The 24,657-nt window shown below is 37.4% G+C and overlaps 1 protein-coding gene across 50 annotated transcripts in view; it reads right to left on the minus strand.

The window, feature by feature from the left end:
* Positions 1-24,657, minus strand: part of ANK2 (ankyrin 2) — a 682,786-nt gene that overhangs the window by 104,933 nt on the left and 553,196 nt on the right. For 49 of the 50 annotated variants that reach the window (XM_045469598.1, XM_045469715.1, XM_045469646.1 and 46 more), the window contains 6 exons: positions 23,367-23,465; positions 17,597-17,794; positions 15,320-15,418; positions 15,055-15,153; positions 9,486-9,584; positions 2,902-3,099 (listed from right to left, as the gene is read on the minus strand). In XM_045469598.1, the coding sequence (XP_045325554.1) occupies positions 2,902-3,099; positions 9,486-9,584; positions 15,055-15,153; positions 15,320-15,418; positions 17,597-17,794; positions 23,367-23,465 (792 nt within the window). The remainder of the gene's footprint in view (positions 1-2,901; positions 3,100-9,485; positions 9,585-15,054; positions 15,154-15,319; positions 15,419-17,596; positions 17,795-23,366; positions 23,466-24,657) is intronic. The other variant, XM_045469652.1, reaches the window with a different exon arrangement.

Below are 24,657 nucleotides of genomic sequence, written 5' to 3' on the forward strand. Positions count from 1 at the left end.
TGACTTTATGGGGTTGGGATTTAAAAGCTACCAGTGTCCAGGGGTGCCTGGGTGGCGCAGTCGGTTAAGCGTCCGACTTCAGCCAGGTCACGATCTCGCGGTCCGTGAGTTCGAGCCCCGCGTCAGGCTCTGGGCTGATGGCTCAGAGCCTGGAGCCTGTTTCCGATTCTGTGTCTCCCTCTCTCTCTGCCCCTCCCCCGTTCATGCTCTGTCTCTCTCTGTCCCAAAAATAAATAAACGTTGAAAAAAAAAATTAAAAAAAAAAAAAAAAAAAAAAGCTACCAGTGTCCCTAAAATGGCTCTCATTAGTGAGTTGGGCAGGATGTGGAGGGGAGCTTGGCTTTTTCTTGTCTCTAAAATTAATAGGACTGAGACAATAGCTGCCTTCTCTTTATAATACCTGAATTCCAAATTTCTTCATTTAAATTTTAGGATATTGCAGCAGCAATGGTAAAAAAAAAAATATTATTATTGTGATTCAGTTGATTTGTATCTTCTGCAGAAATAGCAGGATAAATGGCTGACAGAGAAAAAAATGTTCACTACTAAAAAGCACCTCCTGTTATCCCCTTTCCCAGAAGACCTGCGCTGTATAAAAGACCAATTCCTTTTGTAAAATACACTTCTACTTCTGGCACAGTGTTGAGCTGATTGACATCAGACCTTTAAACCCACCACAGTGTAAAGCTTTTTTAAAAGAATGCTCTCTTACCCATGTTTATAGATTAAATGACTTATGTGCCTGACTAATGCCATTCTCTGTAATTAGCAGTGTGTTACAAAAACAGCCAAGTCGCTGGGCTCAGATCTCAAGGATGGCACAGTTCCTACACCATGATCTCAAATCCATCCTCTTGGCCAGACAGTCTAGCCACATGCTCTTCTGGCACTACAGTGGAGTGGGAGAATTCTAAAGCTGACCAGGGCCTGTACAACACACAAAGTAAATGTGCCTGCGGTAGGTGGTGTAAGATATAGCTTATCCTTGGGACCATTTAAGCCTTCGTTGCAATACAGAGTATCTCCCCAGAAACAATATTGCCCGTTCACAGTGTCACCACACAAATTACTTTTAAGATGTTTTTTTTCTTTTTATTTCTTCTTGAGCCCTTTGGCACTAATAAGTCCTTGGAGGAGAGTGAGTCTTTCACTTTCTCCAAGTGTGGGACAAATACAGGAAGTATTTCCTCCTCCTTGCACTAGCCCATTTAAGCCAACATTTACTGTTAATGTGCTCCGTCTGCTCAATGCACACAATGGTTGGCGTGACAATCAGGATGAAGAAGAATCCTTTGAGAAAAAAACCATGTGGTAAGGAAGAAAAATAAATGCCTTACCCTTAAAGTCCTGCTGGAAGAGTGATCCAGCCCCTTTATAAATTTGGAACCTATTACTAGACAAAACTACATAGAATCTTTAATGTAGAATCACAAAATAGAGGTTAGAAAGCATCTCAAGTCACACATTCCTACTTTCCCTATGTTAACCTCATCAGGACTTCATTTACCCTCTGATATGTATAAACACTCCAACAGCTTTAATGATGATGAGTCAACTATTCATCAGAACCCCAGTGAGTTCCACTGTTAAACTGGTCAGTTTAATATTCCCTTCCATTTGACTGCTGCACTTTACTATTGCTCTAGACATATTTTTGAAATCCTAAACAACTTTGGAAGGCACATATTTTATTCTCTATTTCTATATTTTAGATACCTGAAATTATTTACCACCTTCATCTGACGAGACAATCACCCAGTCTCTCTTGGGTGGTTGTTGTTGCTATTAGTAGTTTGTTGCTTAGTTTCTGGGTTTGGGTTTTTCTAAAAAATGACTTTTAAATTCCTGGCAACTCTTCAGATTTCAGCATTTGAATAGGTATCAATTTCTTACATTGAAAACATGCCACAGGCAACCAGATTAAGTCATAGCTAGCGGTTGCCCCTTCTGCTAGTACAACAGATGCGACAATACTACTTCAGTTCATACTTCTCCCTCAGATGTAGTACTTATGCTTATTTACTATGAGCAAATTGAAAGTGTCTTTTAAATAATATGAATCACTGCTGTACTCATGGGAATTGTTTTGCCTTGCAAACAACACACTTGTGGTAGGCTTTAAACTTGTCTCATTTCCCTACTCTTCTGTACTCGTCCAATTTCTTTAGCACTGATTAGCTGAGTGTGTTTGTGTTTTATTCTAAGTCACATCCACAGAGTGAATTTCAAATAGGATGTATAAAGTGGAGAAAAATTACTCTACCCCGGCATGAAACTCCGAACATAAGTCAAATTCAGGCTGGCATATACAAAGAATACACAACAAATGAAGTGATTTTCTAGCACAGCTCTATTTAGAGACTGTACATACTCAGGCAAGAATATAGCCTATAAATATTAGAGAGCAGAATGGGAATGATAACTGGCTGATACCACAGTTAGAAAATTACAAGATCAAGTGAGGTGAACTTCTAGATAGTACTAAAACTCTTAGCAAATACAGTATTGCCAATTTAATGCAATTTTTTTCTTCATTAGTAATACTAGTTCAATGTATTTGAGAATCTTATATTTTTTCTCTTGGGACTACATTATACATTTTATGATGGAAAGAGAAGAGAAAGTGGCCCTTGCTCTATGGAAATAATCTCAGTTAAAGCACTAGATACCTGTATTAGAAACACATCTAACTAGAAAGATGGAATCTAACACTCTTTACTGAAGGTATGGTATGGAATTTCACAATCCCCTTCGATGATTTAGAAAATGAATCTAAAATATTTAAATAGGAAGAAGTCAGAGGCCTAAAGGAGATCTACCTTTCTTAATACTCTATATAGAACAGAGGAATCCTGACTCAGATCCTTCCCGGTCCATGTTGTCATGGAGCCATCCCCTTACCTTGGTAGCTAAAGAGTGGGCTGCTCCTGCTTCCAAGAGGACTGATGCCACATCTACCTGGCCTTCCCTGGCAGAGATGTGCAGGGGCGTGTACCCATTTGTTGTGGCTGCATCTGGATGAGCCATATGTTGTAGAAGCAGCTGGACAATTTCTGTCTTACCAAGGCGAGAGGCAATGTGCAAAGGCGTCTGTTCCTCCTACAACTCAAGTCAAGTAAAAAATTAGTGCCAAAACAAGCCAAACTTCACTGATGACATATTTCACTCAGATGTTTCCTCGTGTCTCCTTGGAATTTCTAGTAGCGCCTAGCCAAAACGATATTATTACTACTCTGACCATGATTTATGGTATATTTTGTTATGGAGGTGACTTGTTTGGTCACAAAATCTTCCTTAGACTTTTCTAGAAGTATGTACTTTCATGAACTTGGTCATTGTTTCCGGGGCACACCCACATGTTTCTCAACTCATTAAGGCTTTAGCCCCCACTAATGCTTAAATACAAACCAACTCGTGGTTCTGAGTAAGAAAAAAAATCTAGTCCAGAGGCCTAAGACCTAGATTCTCATCCAAAAGCTTTCATTAAGAGACAGTACTTATTCTGGGAACTATATCCAGAGGAAAAAAAAGGGATCCAGGGAAAACCATTCTTACTTAACTCAAACAAGCCAAGGATACAAATGCTCGTCATTTTCTTCAAGAAGGGACTGCATAAAAAGAAGATATCATAATCTGATTTTTTTTAAAAACTGCTGTCCCAGGAAACACTGCATATAGTTCTGGGACTTGGATCCAGGACTTCAAAGATGAAATGGAACTCTGGCAAGAAGCAAATGGGGTTAACTATTTGCCGAGTGCTTTTCATTTAGAAACACAGAGAAGACATAGCTGGTACTACGAATAGGGAGGATAGGTTGGAGGAGGCTCAAGAAATCACCTGACTCTAATGTGTAGTCAGAAAAATGCTTTCATTTCAGTGTAAGAGAACCAGGCCAAGCCATCTTCTTATAAAAAGAAAGTTGAGTATAATCTTGGTGATGAAAAAAGGTATGTCTTTACAATCTGTCCAAAGGCATGTCATAATCAGAGTGAGGAAGGAAAATCTGGGTCAGCATACTGAGCTAAGAATGAATGGAAAAAAGATATAATAGAGTGGGGGAAGAGCTGTTCAAATAAATGCAGTGTCTTAAAGTACCAGAAAAAAGAAGTATTCAGGATGAGAGGAAATAGCATTGTATGAATTTCAGGGTGGTGAAAAGTAAATAATAAATAACAATAATACAAGTATTTTAGTAAGAGAATTGGAATTTTTTGAAAAATTGCAATTTATAAACTTCCTTCAGGTATGATGCATACTTGATCCTAGTCTTACTAAAGACCTGAAAAGAAGGCGTAAAATATAGTATTAGTATCATTTTCTAGAAAACTGAGATTAAGAGGAATTAAAGTATTTCTCCAGGATTATCACCAGGCTATTAAAACAGGACTTGAACTCAGGCATTGGATTCAAAAGATATTTATTCCTCTATACATTCTACTGAAATAGACACAGTTACATTGGCCACTGAGGAAACTAACAGAATGAAGCGACTCTCAATAGGAAAGGAGACTGCAACACTTCAGAAGATACAACTGTTTTTAAATATATAGCAGAGAAAATAGACAAATGGGGAAAACTGAGTTATGAGGATAAATGGAGAGCAAAACAACAACAAAAAAGAACTGAAGAACTTGAGAATAGCTATCATGAATATCTGTTGTTTCCGGGTTTCCCTTCTTGCACTTCTGCCCAACAATTTGATAGAGGTGGATACTGCAAGTGACATAATCTAAAAGGTGTTCTTGATGAGTGAGTGGAAGAATTGGGGCAATGAGGACATCTTAATCTAGGGCTAGTAACAGCCAAGTATTTGGTTAAGTTATCCTTTGGTTCTCAGACTACAGAGCATTCAGGCACTTGATTTTGTTTCCTTCATTTTGTTTTTGTTTTTGTTTAAGTTAAGAAATAAGCTGTCTTGCCTTTCTTCAACTTTTGGTACAGTCCTATCTGAAAGTGAAAAAGAGAAGAACAAATTTGGTTAGAAAGTCTTCCCAATGGTAACTAGAGATATAAGACCTCTAAGGTTTGCAGAATTATTTATTTCCCTGTTGAACTGCAAGAGTTGAATTTGCTGTCCCAAGCTAAAGTTAATTCAAGCCAAGGCAAAGAGTTGGGAAAGCACAGAAAATAATATTGATGGAAAGAGATTTAAAAGGGGGGGGGGTTAGCTTGATCCTCTAGGCCTCTTTCAAATAGAAGGGGCAATAATTATTCCCTCATCATAAAGTGTCATTGACTGTGATACAGCCTGGACCAGGAAGAGATGAGCTCTGCCTTACTACCACAAGCTACAGTCTTCCCAAATTAGGAAGACTTGCTGAGCCCCAACTCGTTTACCAAGGGTCAGAAACAGTAATGGCTGGGACAAGGTTCAAAGATTTGATAAAATGTCTGCTATTAGTTCTTAGCTAACAGGATTCCCAGGAACCTAATCAACTGGGAGCTGACTAAAATTTTAAGGTGAATTAAGTTTCAAGTGAGTTTAAGCCTAGGGGTCTTCTTATTGCTCAATCCCTAAAGCAAATGTCAGCCCCCCATATAATGCCAACAGAACATGGGCACCTAAAGCAAGAGAGCTCCCCAATGGGCAGGCTCCAGGGGTTCTCTCGGTCATGTCCATGGAGGATACGGGACAAGGAAGAACCTTGATGAGAGCAGAGTCTGAGGGCAAGCATATGGACTGACTGAAGAACTTATGCCACTGTAGTCCATGCTCCCCAGTCTGTCCAGCAAAATATGCCTTGCGTTCTTGACTGTTGAAGAGAGTATGCCGCTTGCACTTTTCAAATGAGAGATACTGTTGTGAGTACATGATTTTTCTTTCATTATAAATTAGGAATAGTGCCATGATTATATAACCAGGAGATATTATTTCCAAACCTGATTAAGAAGTATAGACTATCCAGAGAACTTGCCCTTGGAGTTCAGTGTAGTACCTGAGTGTAACTGCTGACCATCTCCCCTTTGACACAGAGTGAATTATAAAGCAATGTATTAGGTTAACAGAGTTTTCAGAAGCGCAGGCATGTGTGTATGCTTGCTGGGAAACCAGCAGGTAAAACAGAACAGATAGATGTTGGTTTTTCTGTTCAATACTCTTCTGGGAAGAGCCCTCCCTCCCTCCCTCCTTTGGGGGAAGGGGACATCCCACACTACACGTGGCTCTGGGGGGACTGCCAATAATATCATCCCACCTCCTGAATGGGCATGGAACCCAGGCTTGATAGGATAACCTGGCCATAGTGAACAGCTCAGGTGGGAAATGTGACTAGAATCCTGTTGTTTGTTTAGATGAAAGAGATAAGGGCTCCCTTTACATCTGAAAGGGAGATAATGATGTCAGCAGAGAAAACCTAGGAGAAAGACACAGAACCAAGGAGGAACCTTTTTCTCATCCTTTCTAATTCCATGACCTCAGGCAAGACGGCAACATTTTGAATTTTAGAAATCGAAACCACCCTACAACACAGGGTTGTTCTGTGTGTTGAAGAAGATAATTTGTGTTAAAATACTTTATGAAGTATAAACCACTGTACAAATGTTAACTAAATCAAAGATTTCCAGGGAAACCTAAAGGGCTAAATAAAAATAGAAACTCATGGTGAAAGTACAACTTAAAATACAACATGTGAAAAGGAAAACCATAGCTTCTTGCTGCTCAGCATAATCCCAGGATCAGGAACATGGGCATCACTTGTGAGTTTTTAGAAATACAGATTTTGGACCTCATCCCAGCCCTACTGAGTTCAATCTGCATTTTAACAGGATCCCCAGGTGATGTCATGCATAATGACCTTTCATTAGCATGCCTTTATATAAGGCTATGGCAGTTTCTCCTGTCCACCACAGAAGGATGCTATAAGAAAGGAATTTCACTTGCATCCTAGGGTAGGTGGTGGAGTTGAAAAAACAAAGGGTCATAAAATGTGATACTTAAATAAGGAGGAACAAAAAATTATAGATGTTTATATATGTAGACCATGGCATTAAATGTAGTTGAAAAAGAGAAGCAAAACAATAGAATTGATGGAATTTGTGTGTAAAAATAAACACATACATAAATGTTATAATATTTCACAGTAAAGAGTCTGTAGCCAGTGGTTTTTGAGGAAGGGGTTGCAGATGGTACCCAAAAAAGCATAAGGTGATAAATAACAAGTTAAATTGATAACAAAAAATTGGCAAAGATACATGAAAATAAGCAAATTTCCTTTAAAAATAGAATAAATTAGAGGTGTCTGGGTGACTCAGTTGGTTGAGCGTTTGACTTGGGCTTAGGGTCATGATCTTGTGCTTCACGAATTCGGCCCCTGCATCGGGATCTGTGCTGACAGCTCAGAGCCTGGAGCCTGCTTCAGATTCTGTGTCTCCCTTTCTCTCTGCCCCTCCCCTGCTTGTGCTCTCTCTTTCTCTAATAAAATAAAATAAATAAAATACATTAAATTTGAATATAGAAAGATATTAAGCAGTTTAATTTTGAGAGATAAACAGGAAACCCTTTTACTATTAAATATGGATTACAAATATTTACTAAAAATATTACCACATTTCTGGTAAAAATACTGAAGTTCATGATACTCAGAGTGCATTGATTAACTATATGTATATATATATACGTGTGTGTGTGTGTGTGTGTGTGTGTGTGTGTGTATTTTTTAAATAACTAATGCCAGGTAAGCTTGAAAGGAAATGAGAATAGGTGGAACACAGAAGGTTTTTAGGGCAGTAAAACTACTCTGTATGATAAGGATGGATACACGTCATTATACATTTGTCCAAACCCACAGAATGTGAAACGCCAAAAGTAAACCCTAATGTAAATTATTGACTTTGGGGGATTATGATGTGTCAACGTGTGTTCCTCAATTCTAACACATGTACTGCTCCTATAGGGAAAGTTGATAACGGGGTGGCCTATGCCTGTGTGGGATCAGGAAGTATATGGGCAATCTCCTCTCAATTTGCTGTGAACCGAAAACTGCTCTTAAAAACTAGTCTTGGAAGGGGTGCCTGGGTGGTTCAGTCAGTTAAGCATCCAGCTAAGGTTCAGGTCATGATCTCACAGTTCGTAAGTTCAAGACTCACACTGGGTTCTCTGCTGTCAGCGCAGAGCCAGCTTCGGATCCTCTGTCCCCGTCTCTCTGCCCCTTTCCCACTCGTAGGCACTTGTGCTCACTCTCTCTCTCAAAAATAAATGAATGTTAAAAAAAAAAAAAAAAAGTCTTGGGGGTGAGAGAAAACAAGAAAAGTGCCAAGGCAGAGAAGAATACAGTTTGGATAACAAAAGCTCTAAATATATAAGAGCATAAAATACCAATGATGATTACGAAAGAACATAAATTACATTGCTCACACAATGGATAAAAAGGCAGATAAAATCCAAAAGGACAAGAGTAATGTTAAGGCTGCCCATGTTTCACTGGATTTTTCATGAAGGTCTGTAGAAAAAATTCTATTAAGTTCATAGAGTCAGAGAATATTAAGGAAGTCTGCAAAGGAGTTTCAAGTCCAACCTTTATATTTTAAGGACCTAGAAGTGCAATGACTTGCCTGAAATAACAATGTGTAAGGACTCCAGCCAGATGTTTTCATTCTAATACAATACCATTTCTAAAAGGGAGTCATGATGGTACAAGTCAAGCTGAAGTGAGTTCTAGCTTAGGTACTTCAAATATTGAAGCAGAGAGAATCCCAAAGATGCTAGTGCAAAAAATAAATAAATAAATAATTAAAGGAACGATGTGAAAAAGGAAATTGAAGATATAGTACACTGATAAAAAATTACTAGCATATTCAGTGTAGAGGAAGAAGGTGAGAAAAGCAAATGGGAAGTGAATTTAAAAAAAAAGGGAAGGAAGGAAGGAAAAATCAAGCTGTGAAGGGATTTGAAGCAATTAGAAACAAGAGAATCTGATCAAGTAATCTCCAGACCCCAATTGTTCTACTTGGAATCACAGAAGTGCAGACTGTCTAAATACGTAAAATCAGAGTAAGAAGAAAAGTATAATTCATGATAGAAAGGAGGAAAATAATAGAGATAAAGGTACAACATTAAAACTTTGAGTATAATTTGCTTGTAAGTAACTAGTAAGGAATGTCTGTGGCAATTTGATTGGCTTATGGTAAGAAATATATTTTAATACGCATACTATGTCTATAATACGGTAAATTTTTTAAATTCATGAAAAGATATAAGTAAAAGTGTTTCCATAGGTTAAAAAATTATTAGGCTAGTCAATGCTATATTTCTTAGAGACTAAATTATACATTTTTTTCAAAGTTAATGTTTCTGAAATTGGGGTGCATTTTCCATTGTGTATATTTACTATACCATTTCCTTTTTTGCCTGTAAAACTGCTATTGAATTGATACTTTCGTGTACAATCCATGGCATTTCCAAGTCAGGGACATGAAGAATAGCATTCCGTCATAAAGGTGAAACTCATGCACGCAGTAGGAGAGAACCTCTGGCACCAGCACGTACCCTGGCTCTGGCATCGACAAGGGCACCATTTCTCAGGAGGCATCGGACCACTTCCACCTGCCCTGCCCGGGCTGCCATGTGCAATGCAGTCTCCCCACGCTGCCGGGAAACAGAGACCATTGAGTCATAAGTAAATTCACTGCTCTGAATGGTCAAGGATGAAAATGTGCCTGTTTGTGAAATTCAGCAATCAATCCAAAGGTTTAGGAAATCTATGAAAAGGTATAATTATTTCATAATTATTTAGTCTGAAACAATACAGTTTTGTATCTTCTCCATCTTCATAAGGATAAAACAAATGTTTTTTAGGTTTTTTTTTTTTTCAGTCCATGACAAACAAGTGAACTTACCCCCAAATCCGGTATACCCTGAGGTTTAACTTCATAGTTAATTTGGCATAATTTAAATTGCTTTAGGTGAGGGGCACCTGGGTGGCTCAGTCAGTTCAGCATCTGACTCTTCATTTGGGCTCAGGTCATGATCTCATGGTTTGTGAGATTGAGTCCTGCATCAGGCTCTGCACTGATTGTACAGAGCCTGCTTGGGATTCTCTCTCTCTCTCTCTCTCTCTCTTTCTCTCTCTCTCCTCCTCCTCCTCCTCCTCCCTTCCTTTCTTCTCTCTCTCTCTCTCAAAAATAAATAAATAAACGTTAAAAAAAATACTTTAGGTGTTATCTTTTATCCTTCAAACCTAAAATCTGTCATTGTCACACTTGACTATGTGATTACAACTTGACCCCATTTTAAGGAGAAACTCTACATGCTAGATCAAGTCAACAGTGCAAAAAAAAAAAAAAAAAAAATCACATCATTTGTACTATACATAAGTCATTCCTTTTCAGAATTCAAAATTTACTTCCATAATAAATGCTTTTACATTCAATTTGTCTTTGTGTTGTGAGGCTAGACGATGGCTATTCACATAAGAAATGTGATTTTCCCCGGACGTCCCCTATTTATTATTAATGAGCATATTTAATTATAGACGGTTATTTGAGAGAACTGCCAAGAGATGAGTAAAGCAACTGTTAACAGAGTCATCTGTTGAGGTGGGCAGCACCAGACATCAGGTCATTCCTCAAGTATTTTCATGCCACATCAAGATAGGGCACACTTGTCAGGAAATGGTAGCTTAAGTTGCAGCATGAAGGATGATGGTTAGATGAAAGGGTTTTGTCATTGAAAACTTTGTTAAGTACTGCCAGTGAGAGAGGAGTTTTTGTTTGTTTGTTTTAATCAACGTATTTTAAAACCCCATGTTGTTCTGAAGAAGGCAGGGGTTCATTCTTCCAAACAATTTTATAGTTATAAAAAACCAACACACTGGAATAGAAGGGATTACTTCTAGTCACCACAACTGTTCTAGAAAATAAAGCCGATTTCAACTATGTAAAGTAAACCACTCCAAAGAAATGCAATTGATCTTAAAGTTGGTTGTGGTAATTGCGTATTTCTGACAAATTCCAGTGAATCATTTCTTCTGATTCCTTGCACAACTTACGTTTGGTACATAGCTCACAGTTCATTTTATTTCCTAGTATCAGAGACCCATTCCTTATGAAGTTATGAAAAATTCATTTCAAATGATTTGATTTTGAAAGCATTAACTTGGATGTCTACTCTAATTTTTTTTCTGTTTTATTGATGATTCACTTATCCTCTAATGGCCTTAATGATGACAAGTTTTGACTTTTGTAAAGTAAATGTATCTGAAGTGTGCTGTCTCATAAAACACATTATTGGAATAGCAATATTTGTCCTTAACCTTTGGGTGTATGGCAAGATTTTTCCTCTTTGGACACCCACGATTTCAAACTTGTTTTCTATATCACTTAATCTGTCTCTAAATAGATGAAGTTAAGATCTAACTATTAAACAATCACAAAAAGCCTTCATATCTTTATTCTATTTCTAAGACTAACAGAAGTATAGCAATTTTACTAATGTTAGTAGAAATAAAGACAAAAATAAATTTCTTATAAGAAGTTATGGTGTCATGAGTTCCTACTTATGGATGGATTTATATGTTTAGTTTACAAGCCAAACTTTATCAATAAGGAGTTTTCAGAATGTAAAATGTTTCCAATACTAGTCTTAATATTTCCAATAACCTTATTTTATTTTATACTTAAAATGAGTTATTTTTATGATATTTATATATTTAAAATCAATGAGTTAGATATAAAACCTAATCTAAAATATTAAACACTATATTCAAAGAAAAGTTATATATATATATATAGTTATATATATATAACTATATATTCAAAGAAAAGTTATATATATATATATATATATATATATATATATATATATACATACACATACACACATGTCTCTCCAATTTAAAGCAATGGTCTTGTTCATTTCTTATTTAATGACTCTGGGGTACTTGATTTTTATTGTAAATTTCCCTAACCCTTTTATATTTACATTACCCTTGTTTATACATAAGTATAAATAAAAAAATGAAAGAAGGTGTATATTATTTTAATGATTTCCATTTCTTGATTGTTGGGTACCTCATCTTATTCAACACCCTTGTTTTCTTTATCTTAAACTAATTCACCTCAAGTACTGGGGGGGGATTTTTAAACATAATATAAAGTGTGAACTTTGGCACGAACTCATTGATTTTTATATGCGAAAACTTGGTAATATCTCACACCATACTCTGGACAGACCCCAAAGTGCTTCGTTTTCGACTCCCATGGTTGTCAACGGATACTTTGGATTATGGATGCATTACAACTGGTAGTTCCACTTCCCAGGTTTTAAAGTGCAAAGTGCATTTGTGAGCTTTCCGGAAAGGAAGCTTTGCAATAATAATATCTGTGCGTGATTCAGTTATTGGTACATCTCACACTTGGAATGAATTTTGAGACAAAAACAAGACTGGCAAGAGAATGGGTACGCTCATGTCCAAAGCAGGTACTAAATTTTTCATGCCCCTCTTCTCAGTTGTTAAAGCTGATTTGGCCGACAGCTACATTGACTTCCACTTTGGCTGCATCAGTTGGAAAGCATCAAAGCACAACAGACAGCATTACATTCAAAAATGCAACAGGATTTCAGGCAACACACAAAGGCTCCAAGGGTGGGGTACTTTGGGGTCAGGAAATGACCAACTCTCACACAGCGCGCAGGCAGTCAGGGTTCACACAGTTTCTTCATCTGCACAGAGTTTTGGATCCAGTAGTTATATCCTCATGTCCTGAGAATGCACAAGTTCACAGGCATCCCACTGCTAGAGAAATGAAATCCCTCTAAATGTAGGTTGCCAGATTTAGTAAATAAAAATACAGGATGACCAGTTAAATTTGAATTCCAGACAAACAATGAATAATTATCTTAAGATAAATATGTCTCAACTATTGCACAGGACATACTTATACTGAAAACAATTACTTGTCATTTATCTGAAATTCAAATTTAACCAGGAGTTCTGTATTTTATCTGATAACCCTATCTATCTACATGGTATCTGCTCCCTGAAGGACACTGAATCCAAAAAAAAAAAAAAAAAAAAAAAAAACCAAAAAAACAAAAACAAAACAAAAAAACAACAACTAGGAAACATGTTAAGAGGATTATATTAGCAGGTGCCTCTCAAGTATTTGTTTTGAGGGAACTGAACGGAAAGAGTATGTAAGAGACAAGTGAGAAGATAAAACAAAGTGAACTTTATAGTGACTGGTAGGTTGAAGTTTAGTTTGATATTACAATTACCGAAATTGGGATTTTGCAGCCTAAAGGATGCGAGCATTTTTTTTATTGTTTTGATTAATATTTTATTTATTTTTATTTGAAAATCTACATGTAGCCTACATAGCGCTTTCTTTTTTTTTTGCAGAGGGGAGCATATGAATATGGAGTAAATCCATAACCACCAAATGGTTTGGAATTGGTTAGTTAAGAAGCAAATTAACAGTGGCCACAGAATCACACAACCATTTCATATGGAGTTTCTTTGAAGATTCTATAAAATTCTCCCCTCAAAAATATTAACCTAGGGGATTTCAATAAAGCATCACATAGAATATACTTATATATGTTACTCTTATAATACGATAACATAATTTAACACAGTATCACCATTGTTCTTTGATCCTGAAGGCACTGAAATGCAAATACAGAAAATACAGTATGGTGGGAAAATATACAGAGCACTTTCCTTGAAAGTTACTGGTTCATACAGGTCTCAGGTTAAAAAAGAGAGGTGGTCACCATCTCTGCACAGAAAAAGGATGTTGATTACTTTTAAAGTTCTAAGAAGTGACTAGAAATTAAACTCAAATTGGCATGTCTTTAAATTACTCTTATCCTTAATGGAATAATTAAAGATTAATTTATGATATTATTACCTTAGGACCAATAAGCTATAATTAGGGAAATATAAACATAGACTATATTTCAATGATTTAATGGTTTTATGCTCCAATTGGGAATAATATAAAGACAGAGTATTAAATAATATTTAAACCAAATCAATTCATCTCACATGGATTTTGTCCATGCATCAGAAACTTAGCACAGAAATAGTGTGTAAAATGCAAAGACATGAGAAAGTGAGAGGGAATGCAAATGAAAACATTCCGTTTCACAACTCAAATGGAATGATATACCAAAATTTAACAACGGTAGTCAATCAATTGCTTTTGAAAATATGACTCAATAATAAGCACTGATGCTTATTGGGGGAGAGTTATCGCTATCGCCTACTTAAAAAAAAAATCTCAATATTCCAGTGGCCCCCTGTTGAGCTCTAAATACTGACTACACCTTGTGCAGAGTAAGGAGAAATTTTGCATTCAACGATCAAAGTTTAAAGTGGCAGACTCCAAGAAAATTAAAGAAACATAAGGAAGTTGGAAGTTAAAATCCTAATTCAGATTAGGCAGAAGAATTCTGGGACATCCAGTAGTCCCCGGCAGAATAAACGTTGTCTGGAGACCAACATTCATTTCAAGATACACGAAAAAGTCATAATGGTATAATTATTTCAGGTAAGAGAGGCTCCACTCTAGCAAACAAAATCAAATCAAAATGAAAAATCAAAGTAAGGTTAGAAAATGAAAAGTCCATGTTATTGAAAGAGGAAGAATCTGATATCAAATGAAAATCCATAATATGGGTCTATCTCTGGTTAACTATCTGCTATGAGTCATTGTGGTACTGACTTCATATGACAATCAAAATTACCTGGAATACAATTCACTCAAGCAACTAGAATGTGTCCTTAAGATTTTATTCCAACCAATTATTCATTCACATTCTGAGGAGCTTTCAGAATGTATTTTGTTCTAATAAATGGATTTACGATGCATGTTTAATCCATCTGCACCAGGAAGCTGAAACAGCTTCCACAGCTTACATTCTATTTTCTAACACAATTGTTCTCAGCAAAGGTCCGGTGATTACTTTAATAACTTGTTATTATGGAGGCTCTTCTCAAAACTCGGCTGCTCTACCTATGATGACATACACACGGACATCCCTACACACATCCATACTCTCTTTTCCTCTCGCTCCTTCTCCCTGTGGTTATTCTGACCCAAGCCATACTCACAATGTTAGTGACATCTGGAGAGGCTCCGTTCTGCAGCAGAAGGAGGACAATGTTCAAGTGGCCCATGAAGGCAGCCACATGTATTGGTGTGAGGCCAGACTGCGAAACAAAGCAACAGCAGTTTTACTCCTCTGCACCAGTGGGGGCTTTGGGGACTTCTTCAGATAAATAACACTTGAGTAAAGAGGGCAGAAGATGGGGGACAGGAAGGGAAAGAAGGAGTAAGAGAAGGAATGTTTCGTGACAGGCTGAAACATTTTTCTACCTCTGTGATAGCTTGGATTGAAGCCCCATATTTCACCAGCAGTTCCATGACTTTGATGCGGTTTTTCTTGCAGGCAATGTGCAGTGGAGTAAAACCATTCTGTGCAAAAGACAATCAAGTTAGTTGAAAACATGCAGAAACGATCCTCACGCAACTCCATGCTGGCACATTGCAGGCAATAATGTTACATCGTCACGTAATGTTACCATTTTTTCAAATGCTGTAGGTGTTGGAAATTTGGAAAGAAAAGTGGTATGTGCTCCCGTAGGCCCCGAACTTTGTTTATATGTGGGGGGCCTGTATAGAATTCTATTCGTGTGGTTACAGAGAAAAACAAAAGTAAAGAAAACTGCATGGGCCTCCTTACCAGAAGTTCTGAGATGTTTTAAAGTATACTGATTGGTCAGGTGATGAAATGGCTTGAAGGTGCATGGAAGGTAAACATCTATTTTTCTGATGAAAGACCATTTCTTAGGGCATAAAAACTGTTCACCTGTTTGATTTCAAAACTCTACAAGCATGACTGCCTCTACAATAAATGTTTCAGCTTCGCTAACATCTTCAGGCAGGGGGTGTTGCAAATTAGCAGAAATCATTATTTATGCTAATAATTTTTACCTCCAAAAGTTATATATCTTCCATTAAGAAATGTTTATAAGGAATTGTTGTGTATTAGCAGAAATAATTATGCTGATAATATTTTATATCCAGAAGTTATATTTCTTACATTAAAACATTTTCAGTTTTATCATTTTATAAAGATATGACTATTAAGTTCTTGAATGTTTTCAAGACAAGTATGGAGAATTTCTGGAATTAGTGGAATAAGATATCTCTGAGGCAAAGGAATGTGGAGATGTCTCTAAGACAGTTTTTAACTTTCCAAACTAGGCAATGTGTAGGAATTGGGGGCAATTACATAAAAATTTGTTAATTAGTCCCATGCTTAACCCTTATGTGTAAGTATTATAATTTTATTTGAACAATTATCCCTTTGAACAATTATCATTTGAACAAAGATCCCTACATACAGAATGGCTATATCTGTTCTGCCAGTTAGTTACTTTGCTTGTCCGAATGGGGACTGATCATCAGTCAATATTTTTCTACACTAGCAGTTCTCAAGAAAGCATATTGTCTTACTTAACCTAATGACTTATTATTCTTCACGATGTTCAAGTCACTTCCCATTTATAAGCTATGTAGTAAGCCAGGAATAAATAGCCAAATGTATGTGTAGCACTTAAGTGACTTTTAATTATGAAAGTGTAATATTTTATAAGCTTATTGACCACTATCCAAATGAAAGTGAGTATTTTCCTCCTTATAAGAAAATAAATAGCCTTACGTAATTTCATATAACCCTAAAAATATATTTGCTTCCTGGGCAATTAGGAATAAATTGATTCCAATGGAAAATTTTCTAATAAAAATAAGATTTATCGTTTAATAATTCTCATGGCACTCTCTCATTTTAAATATTATCTGAAGACTAATTTAACTGGCATAAACCATGTACATGTATAGGATAAAGGATTGCTTTTAGTTTGAGAATTAGGAAACAAGAGGCATAAATTAGTACATGCCTAATACTCCCAATGATTATTGTTAGAATATAAGTGAAGCAAGGAAGATTTATTCAATATTAGACCTTGGGAAATACATATGCTGCTCTAGGGACAGCCTCTTGTAGATTTCTCTTGAGCAATTCCCATAATAGTTTATATGAAATGTTTCTTGAAGCAGGAAAGTGCTAAGCATCACTTTCTATTAGATTGTGTTTGGGGAATCAGGTCAGTAAGGAAATTCTCTAAGTGAACTCTTTGCAGGCTTACATTTTACCCTGTCTTAACATGGTCAAACCTACTCAGCACTTTAAAACCATTTTTTCCCCAAATAGAGATTAATAACATTCAATTTTTCCACACTTTCATTCTGACTTGGTATAGAGGTGTTTAGAATTTATTTTGTGATTTCCTATTTTCAACTTCTATTTTCCATTTAAAAGTGCTTACCACTACAGAAATTTCATATCTATCTGAAGCTTGCTAGTTGTGGAAATGGTACCTTGGTGTTTTCCTAAATCTATCCTCGCTCACCATCATTTAATAGCAAACTGTGAAGGCATGAGGTAGGCAGGCCACTTGTAGGAGGCAACAAACTTAGCAGAATTAACTTCATATATGTAACCACACTTTGCTGGTGCACCATTGATCAATCACTACGGTATACTGATCTCAGTCTCTATTCTGTTAATGTGGACTAGGCCAGGTTTACCAGAGCTCTGGCGTTTGGATTGGCTCTTTTGTCCAGAAGGAGTTTGGTGACACGGTAGTGGCCACAGTGTGCAGCAACGTGGAGGGCCGTCAGGTAGTCTAGGGTGACATCGTCAACAGGCGCCTTGTGCTGTAACAGGTGCTTCACACATTCCACATGGTCCCCCTGTGCAGCCATGTGAAGTGGAGACAGCCCGTTCTGCATATCGAAAACACAACAAGACCAAGTCCACATTTCAGTCATGACTTCCAGGTTGTGAAACACAGCAAAGTCAATTCTTGATATCTGGTACAGTTGGTAGCAGAGGGAAAAATAATCTCCACTTGACATCTAAATGTATGGTAGACTGTGTGAGGTGCTGAGGGAAGCTAAGAGAACATTTAATTTCATAATTATGCTATTTTAGTCAAAACAGAAATTAATACGTCTTTTGTGAATGAATACATGATATTGTGTGGCAATTCAGATGGCTCTCACAATTCTTAGGGCAATGTTAGATATTTAAAACAAGCGATGGCTGACGCTGAAATTATTTGTATCCGATTCCATTCAATTAATCTCTCTGCAAGATTTTCTTTTTTTTTTTTTTAATTTTTTTTTCAACGTTTATTTATTTTTGGGACAGAGAGAGACAGAGCATGAACGGGGGAGGGGCAGAGAGAGAGGGAGACACAGAATCGGAAACAGGCTCCAGGCTCTGAGCCATCAGCCCAGAGCCTGACGCGGGGCTCGAACTCACGGACCGCGAGATCGTGACCCGGCTGAAGTCAGACGCTTAACCGACTGCGCCACCCAGGCGCCCCTGCAAGATTTTCTTTACTTCTAAATGGGGGGGGGGGTGTGGATGAAGGAGGGTAAAGTGGGTTCATCAAGGAGAGAAAGATATTTTGATCATCTCTTAGACCCGTGCTGCTCTGAAATTCTAGAATTCCTTTTTCCTATCATGAGACGTGAACTGGACTTGGAGAAAGCAGTCAGGTAAGGGCTGAAAAGTGTGAGACAAATGTGGATCATGTGCCAATGACCTCCCAGCTTTTAAATTTTGAAAATAATATAAATTTATCATCATTGATGGTGCCCAAAACAGCGTTAGTCTTAATTGTCAGAGAAGGCCAATAGCAGGAATGTAAGATAGGAGGGTAATTCACTGAGGATTATCAGTTTAGGTAAGACACTCGTTTTAAAATTTAAATAAATAAGCTTATAAGAAAAAATATGTCAAATTAGGGCAGAAACTAAATTAGAAAACATCTGCCCATTAAAAAAGAGTATTTTCTTAATAAGCAATGCAAATACAGTGACTAGGGAATAATTGTTGACCAAGTACCCAGCTTGGAAGTCATTACATTCAAAGAAGTAGAAACTGTGTCTGGATAAAAAGCCAGAATGTGCTGAAGGCCTGATATTCTCAACAAGGAAGGTGATTTCAACAATGAGGGACAACTGAAACCAAATACAGCAAAGTCTTCACTTGTGATTTGTGGGTGGCAGAAGTATGCAGTTCTGAAATTATTAATATACTTTCTTTGTTTTTTAAATACTCTTTGTCCATAATTATTGCTTTTATGTTAAAAAAATTCCTGAAATGAACTTAGAAGAGCAGGGTGATGAGAAGGTATTTATGCATTGGAGGGGAGATAGCATAAGGGCAAAGTGTAGAAGAAATTCAGGCCTTGGCAGTATCTGGGGTGATGTGTGGCATGTGTCTCTGACAGTCTATCAATCTTTAATGTGGTTTTATCCACTTAAAAGTTATGTGGAAAATAAAATCTTCAGCAGTTAATTCTTTGTTACATTTCACAAATATTTACTGCATACCTACTTAGGTTCTGATCAAGTACTGAGGGTACAACTAGAAACATAACAGACAGGGACCCCCTGTCTTCATGGAGGTAACATGTGTGGTGGACAGGCAATTCAAAAAGAATAAGAATTAAAATATATAGTATGTTAGAAGACCATCAGTGGTTTTGTTTTTGTTGTTTGTTTTTTTTTAACATCTATTTTTGAGAGATAGAGACAGAGTGTGAGTAGGGGAGGGGCAGACACAGAGGGAGACACAGAAACGAAGCAGGCTCCAGGCTCCGAGCTGCCAGCACAGAGCCCCATGCAGGGCTTGAACTCACAAACTGGGAGATCATGACCTGAGCTGAAATCAGATGCTTAACCAACTGAGCTATGCAGGCACCCCAGAAGGTCACCAGTACTCAGAAGAACACTAAAGCATTGGATGGCCAAGGGAGTTTGTGTATATGAGTGCACTGTGGATAGGCTAGCCAGAAGTAGCCTCGCTGACAAGGTGAGTTTTGGTGAAAGACATGATGACAGTATGAGAGCTGGTCCTGCTCATCTGGGGGAGAATATTTGAGGATGAGGAAAAGCAGATACAAGCATGTCCGGTTGAGACCACCAGCATGACTGATGAACAGTAGGGAGGAGAATGCAGCTGAAGACACGTGTAAGAGGAGTGAATAAGGAGAGCAACTCAGGCAAGAGACCTACAAGGCAGGGTGGACTTTTTGATTTCTACTTGGAGAGAGCTGGGATCCTTTTGGAAGGTTTAAGACAACAGGATTACTCTGGTTGTTCTGTTGAGAATATACCGAATGGGGTTAAATGAGAAAAAGGGAGTCAAATTAGCATCTCTTGCAATCATTGAGGTAGGGTTGATAGTGATCTAGACCAGGGGGGTGGTAATAAGACTGTTAAGAAATTGCTGAATTATGAGGTATTTTGAGGGAAGACGTGACAAGGTTTAGTGATAGGATATGAAGAGAGAGGAGAGTCAAGCACTGCATGATGTATTTGACCTGTGAAACTGAAAGAATGGGATAATAAACATCATTTGAGATCAAAAGACTACAAGAAGGGTTAGGAGTAGGGGTGAGGGAAATATCAGCAGCTGAGTTTTGAACTTACTAAATTTGAGATGCACAGTAGACATCTATGCAGCAATGGTAAGTTGACATCTACAATATAGAGCTCTGGAGATACATAGATGTGTGTCATCAGCGTATAAGTTATATTTAAAGATGAAACTGGATGGGATTTCTTAGTGAGTATGGATAGACAAACAAAGTGAGCTCTGGAGGTTCTAACATTCAGCGACTTGGGAGGGAAGAGGAGACAGGCAAGGAGACTAAGCAGAAGGAAAGACAGAGGGGTGTAATGTCCCAGAAGACAAATAAGGAAAGGAAAGTGTTTTGAGAAGAGAGGAGCAAGCAACTGTGTCAGACGATAGCAAGAGGAGAGAACGCAGACTATATGGACAGATTCACGTAATTGGTAGATAGGAAGACAGGAGTCTATAGAAATTCTCTTCTGATTACTTCAGTTTTGTCAGTGCTGTGAGAAGTGACAACAGAGAAAGAAGTCTAAAGAAAGAAAGAAGTATAGAACAGTCAGGTAGCAGGGAGTAAGAGCGAACACACTTGGGAAACATATCGTGATTGTCAGGCAGCATTAAAGGTCAACTTGAGGTGAGCAATTATGAATTTATAGTGAACCCAGTCAGTACGGCCGGGTGTTTTCTGCCACCACACTCAGCTGCAAGATTTGATCAGGGTCAAATATAGCAAGTGAGCATGAATATGTCAGGGAGTGATATGAATAATTATGCTGGGCAAAAGTGAGGGCATAAAAGTAAATGACGGACAGTAAAACAGTGGCTGATGGACTTAGAAGAATAAACACATTTCTAGAGTTGGGGCTCCAGAGAAAGGTAGCTAAGACATACAGGGGTGTTTGGAGAGTCAGAGGTTAGACACAGAAAGGGGGGTTTACACAGGGTTTACAGTTACCAAATTGAGAGGCCAACCAGAAAGGTCGTCTACAGCTGTGGCCAAGATCATTAAAGTCATCATGTATTAGAAGAGGGGTTGTGGTGAAGAGTCAGTTTGCCAAGAGCTAGCATTTTCAAATAATGGGGGGGGGGGGAGTGACTAGATAGATGAACATTTGCTTCAAGGAGGAATAATGGATGATTCAAAACCGGGAGTTTTATGTAAGGGGAAGAATAGCCTGGCATTAGGTGCCTATTCCACTCACAGGCTTATGGTATCAACTTGCCAACCTGATTAGTTCATCTTCTCCCTGTTCTTTACCCTGAACATAGCTCTACTTTTTGTTATTATCTCCTTATCTATCTTACCCACTCAATTTTGAGCTTCTTGAACAAACACTGTGTATTGTTTACCTTGATAGTTCCTTTAGTGATCAGTACACTGCCTGGCACGTTGTAGCTACTCACTATGATAATTGTATGCATGGATGAATGAATGACTGAATAAATGAATAGATACAATCATGCAGTCACAGATACTTCATGCTAGATCCTTACATATAAGTGATATTTGATATTATAAGAAAGCCAGTAAAAAATTCATCTAGGTAATCCATTGTCTTCATTAGTGACATGACAATTTTAGGTGAACTCTGTAGACAAGACTATTTTATAGTTTGTGGAAAAGCAAATCTGTCTGTTCTCAATTTGATATGTTTTTTATTGGTTGCAACATGACTGGTGAAATTTTGTTATTTTCATTTCAATTTCAATAAGTTTTCTCCACAAAACTTTCTACAATTATCTCTGCATTATCCAGCCCAAAATGTCACATTTTAAAGATAAAACTCTACAACACTCATGGTATCAGTATGAGAATGAAAATAATACATATGATTTAAAACTACCATTTCATGGTTGATAGGGCACAGCTTTAAAGATTAAGTTCATTCTACACATATTTTAAATATGTGGGCTGGGTTTTGCTCCAAATAATTTCAAATAAATATTCAATTAAAATATAATACAAATTAAAAAAATTTGCTTATTTTGGCTGTCTATTCTTCTCAGTTTACCCTAGTAAAAGCATCAGTTGGTGCCAATCCTGTTCAGGGGCTAGGCGAGGTAGAATACAGAGAAAACATAAGAAGCGTCCTTTGTCTAAATTTTTCTTGTATTAAGGATCCGATTGTTGCATATGCTATAAAATAGTTCTGTGTGATTATTTTTTATCTGTATCTCATGATATTCCTTGGTAACCCAAAGAGTGGCTAGAAAATGGGGACTTGCACAGTAATAATGCTTGTAAAATACATTTTGTAATGAAAACCTCCAACAAATCAGTTCCCAGTGCAGGTTTTGGTTAGAGTTTTCTTCATAGTTGAGCATATGGATGAAATAAGACAAGAAATGCTAGATGTACTGTGCCATAGAGAATGTTAGGCTTGTTTAATGGTTCTTAGAAGATGGCCTATCCTAAACTATGCTTTCCATGTCATCCACTAATCCTAAATACAATCATCCAACACCATTGATAAGTAATTCTTTTTACTAGTATTGCCTAAGAGATAAAGATTAGAGAGCCAAAAGAATATCTTGTATTGCTAATTGTGCTACTTTAAAAGACAATTTTATATGTATTTTATAGCATCCCACAGAATCATAAAAGTACAGACGTATAGAATGTAAGGAATATTCTCATTTATATACAATATACTCATTTACATATAATAGAAATATATTCAAATTTCCATCTGTGGTAAAAATATAGAAAGAACTTGAAGGTATACATTCAATACATTTTAATGCATGTATTTGTTAGTTTTAAATAACTTTAAAACAGTTTGATATACACTCCTCATTTCTAGCACGCAATTGTTGAGTAATTAGAAAATACTTGATTAATGCTTTGATTTCAAGAAGAAAAGACATATTCAAAAAAGTGGCTTAAAGAGTTCTTTAGATCCCATCTTACCCATAATGACCCACCTTAGTCCTTGCCAGCAAGGGAGCACCCCGTTCCAACAGAAGTTCTACCACTTGGTCATGTCCACTTCTTGCAGCACAGTGAAGGGGTGTCAACCCATCCTGTCCAAAGAATTGAAGAATTAAGCCTGAGTTAACTTAAACACACACACACACACACACACACACACACACACACACACACACACAGATTGCCTCTTATGCCACTTCAAAGAGAAGATTTCCTGAACTTGTTCCTAGTGATTTAATACATCAGTAATAGAACTGCTATTAGTTAAATGATAGAGGAGAAGAGTGAGAGGAAGACAAGACAGTGAGAGATCCTGACAGAGGGCAAGAGAGAGAAAAAGAAAGATAGGGATGAAACAGAGTGAGGGTGTAGGCAAGCGAGATCTCACATGCAGAGGTTCAATGTAAAAACACATGTTGTTGGCCCTGTGTTTCCCTGTTTGGGAAGATGGAAAGGCAGAGTTTGTTGCATTTGTCGAACTTGAAAACCCTACTTGCTTGAAACTACAACCAGATGTTATGTCATTAAACTATTTTTATTTTGGTTGCCCTAACACAATTTTACCCCCAAATTCTTCTTTTTTTTTTCAACGTTTATTTATTTTTGGGACAGAGAGAGAGCATGAACGGGGGAGGGGCAGAGAGAGAGGGAGACACAGAAGTGGAAACAGGCTCCAGGCTCTGAGCCATCAGCCCAGAGCCTGACGCGGGGCTCGAACTCACGGACCGCGAGATCGTGACCTGGCTGAAGTCGGACGCTTAACCGACTGCGCCACCCAGGCGCCCCACCCCCAAATTCTTCTTAACCTAATTTGTCCATCTATGTCATCTCTTGAATTGTTACTAGTTTTATAAATTCTCCTAAAATGCTCCCTGCTGCTCATGAGAAGAAAGTCATGTTTTTCACATTCTTCTAAAGGTTTCCACATATATTTTTCAACATTTTAAAAACTACATAGTTATTTCTCAGAGGTGAAATTTGTTATTAATAATAATAGCACTAAAAAGGTGTCAAACAGAATTATGGCACAACTGTGTATTATGTTACTTATAAAACTTTCTGACCTTGATGCTTCTCAGGTAGTTTCTGATTCCAGAGAAATCCTCAAATTCCCTCTGTCTTTTGGATTTTATTTCTCTTTAGGGTGAAATGGCCAGAGAGCAGAGTGCATGGGTAATATCAGGCAAAATGTACGAACGATGGGTAAGAAGTGAGAGAGAAAATGAAATCCTGAGTACATAAATTAACTAGAGATTTCAAGCTTAAGAGAAAAAAAAGATTGTC

This window comes from Leopardus geoffroyi, chromosome B1 (assembly GCF_018350155.1).
Source record: "Leopardus geoffroyi isolate Oge1 chromosome B1, O.geoffroyi_Oge1_pat1.0, whole genome shotgun sequence".
In the NCBI taxonomy this organism is placed as follows: domain Eukaryota; kingdom Metazoa; phylum Chordata; class Mammalia; order Carnivora; family Felidae; genus Leopardus; species Leopardus geoffroyi.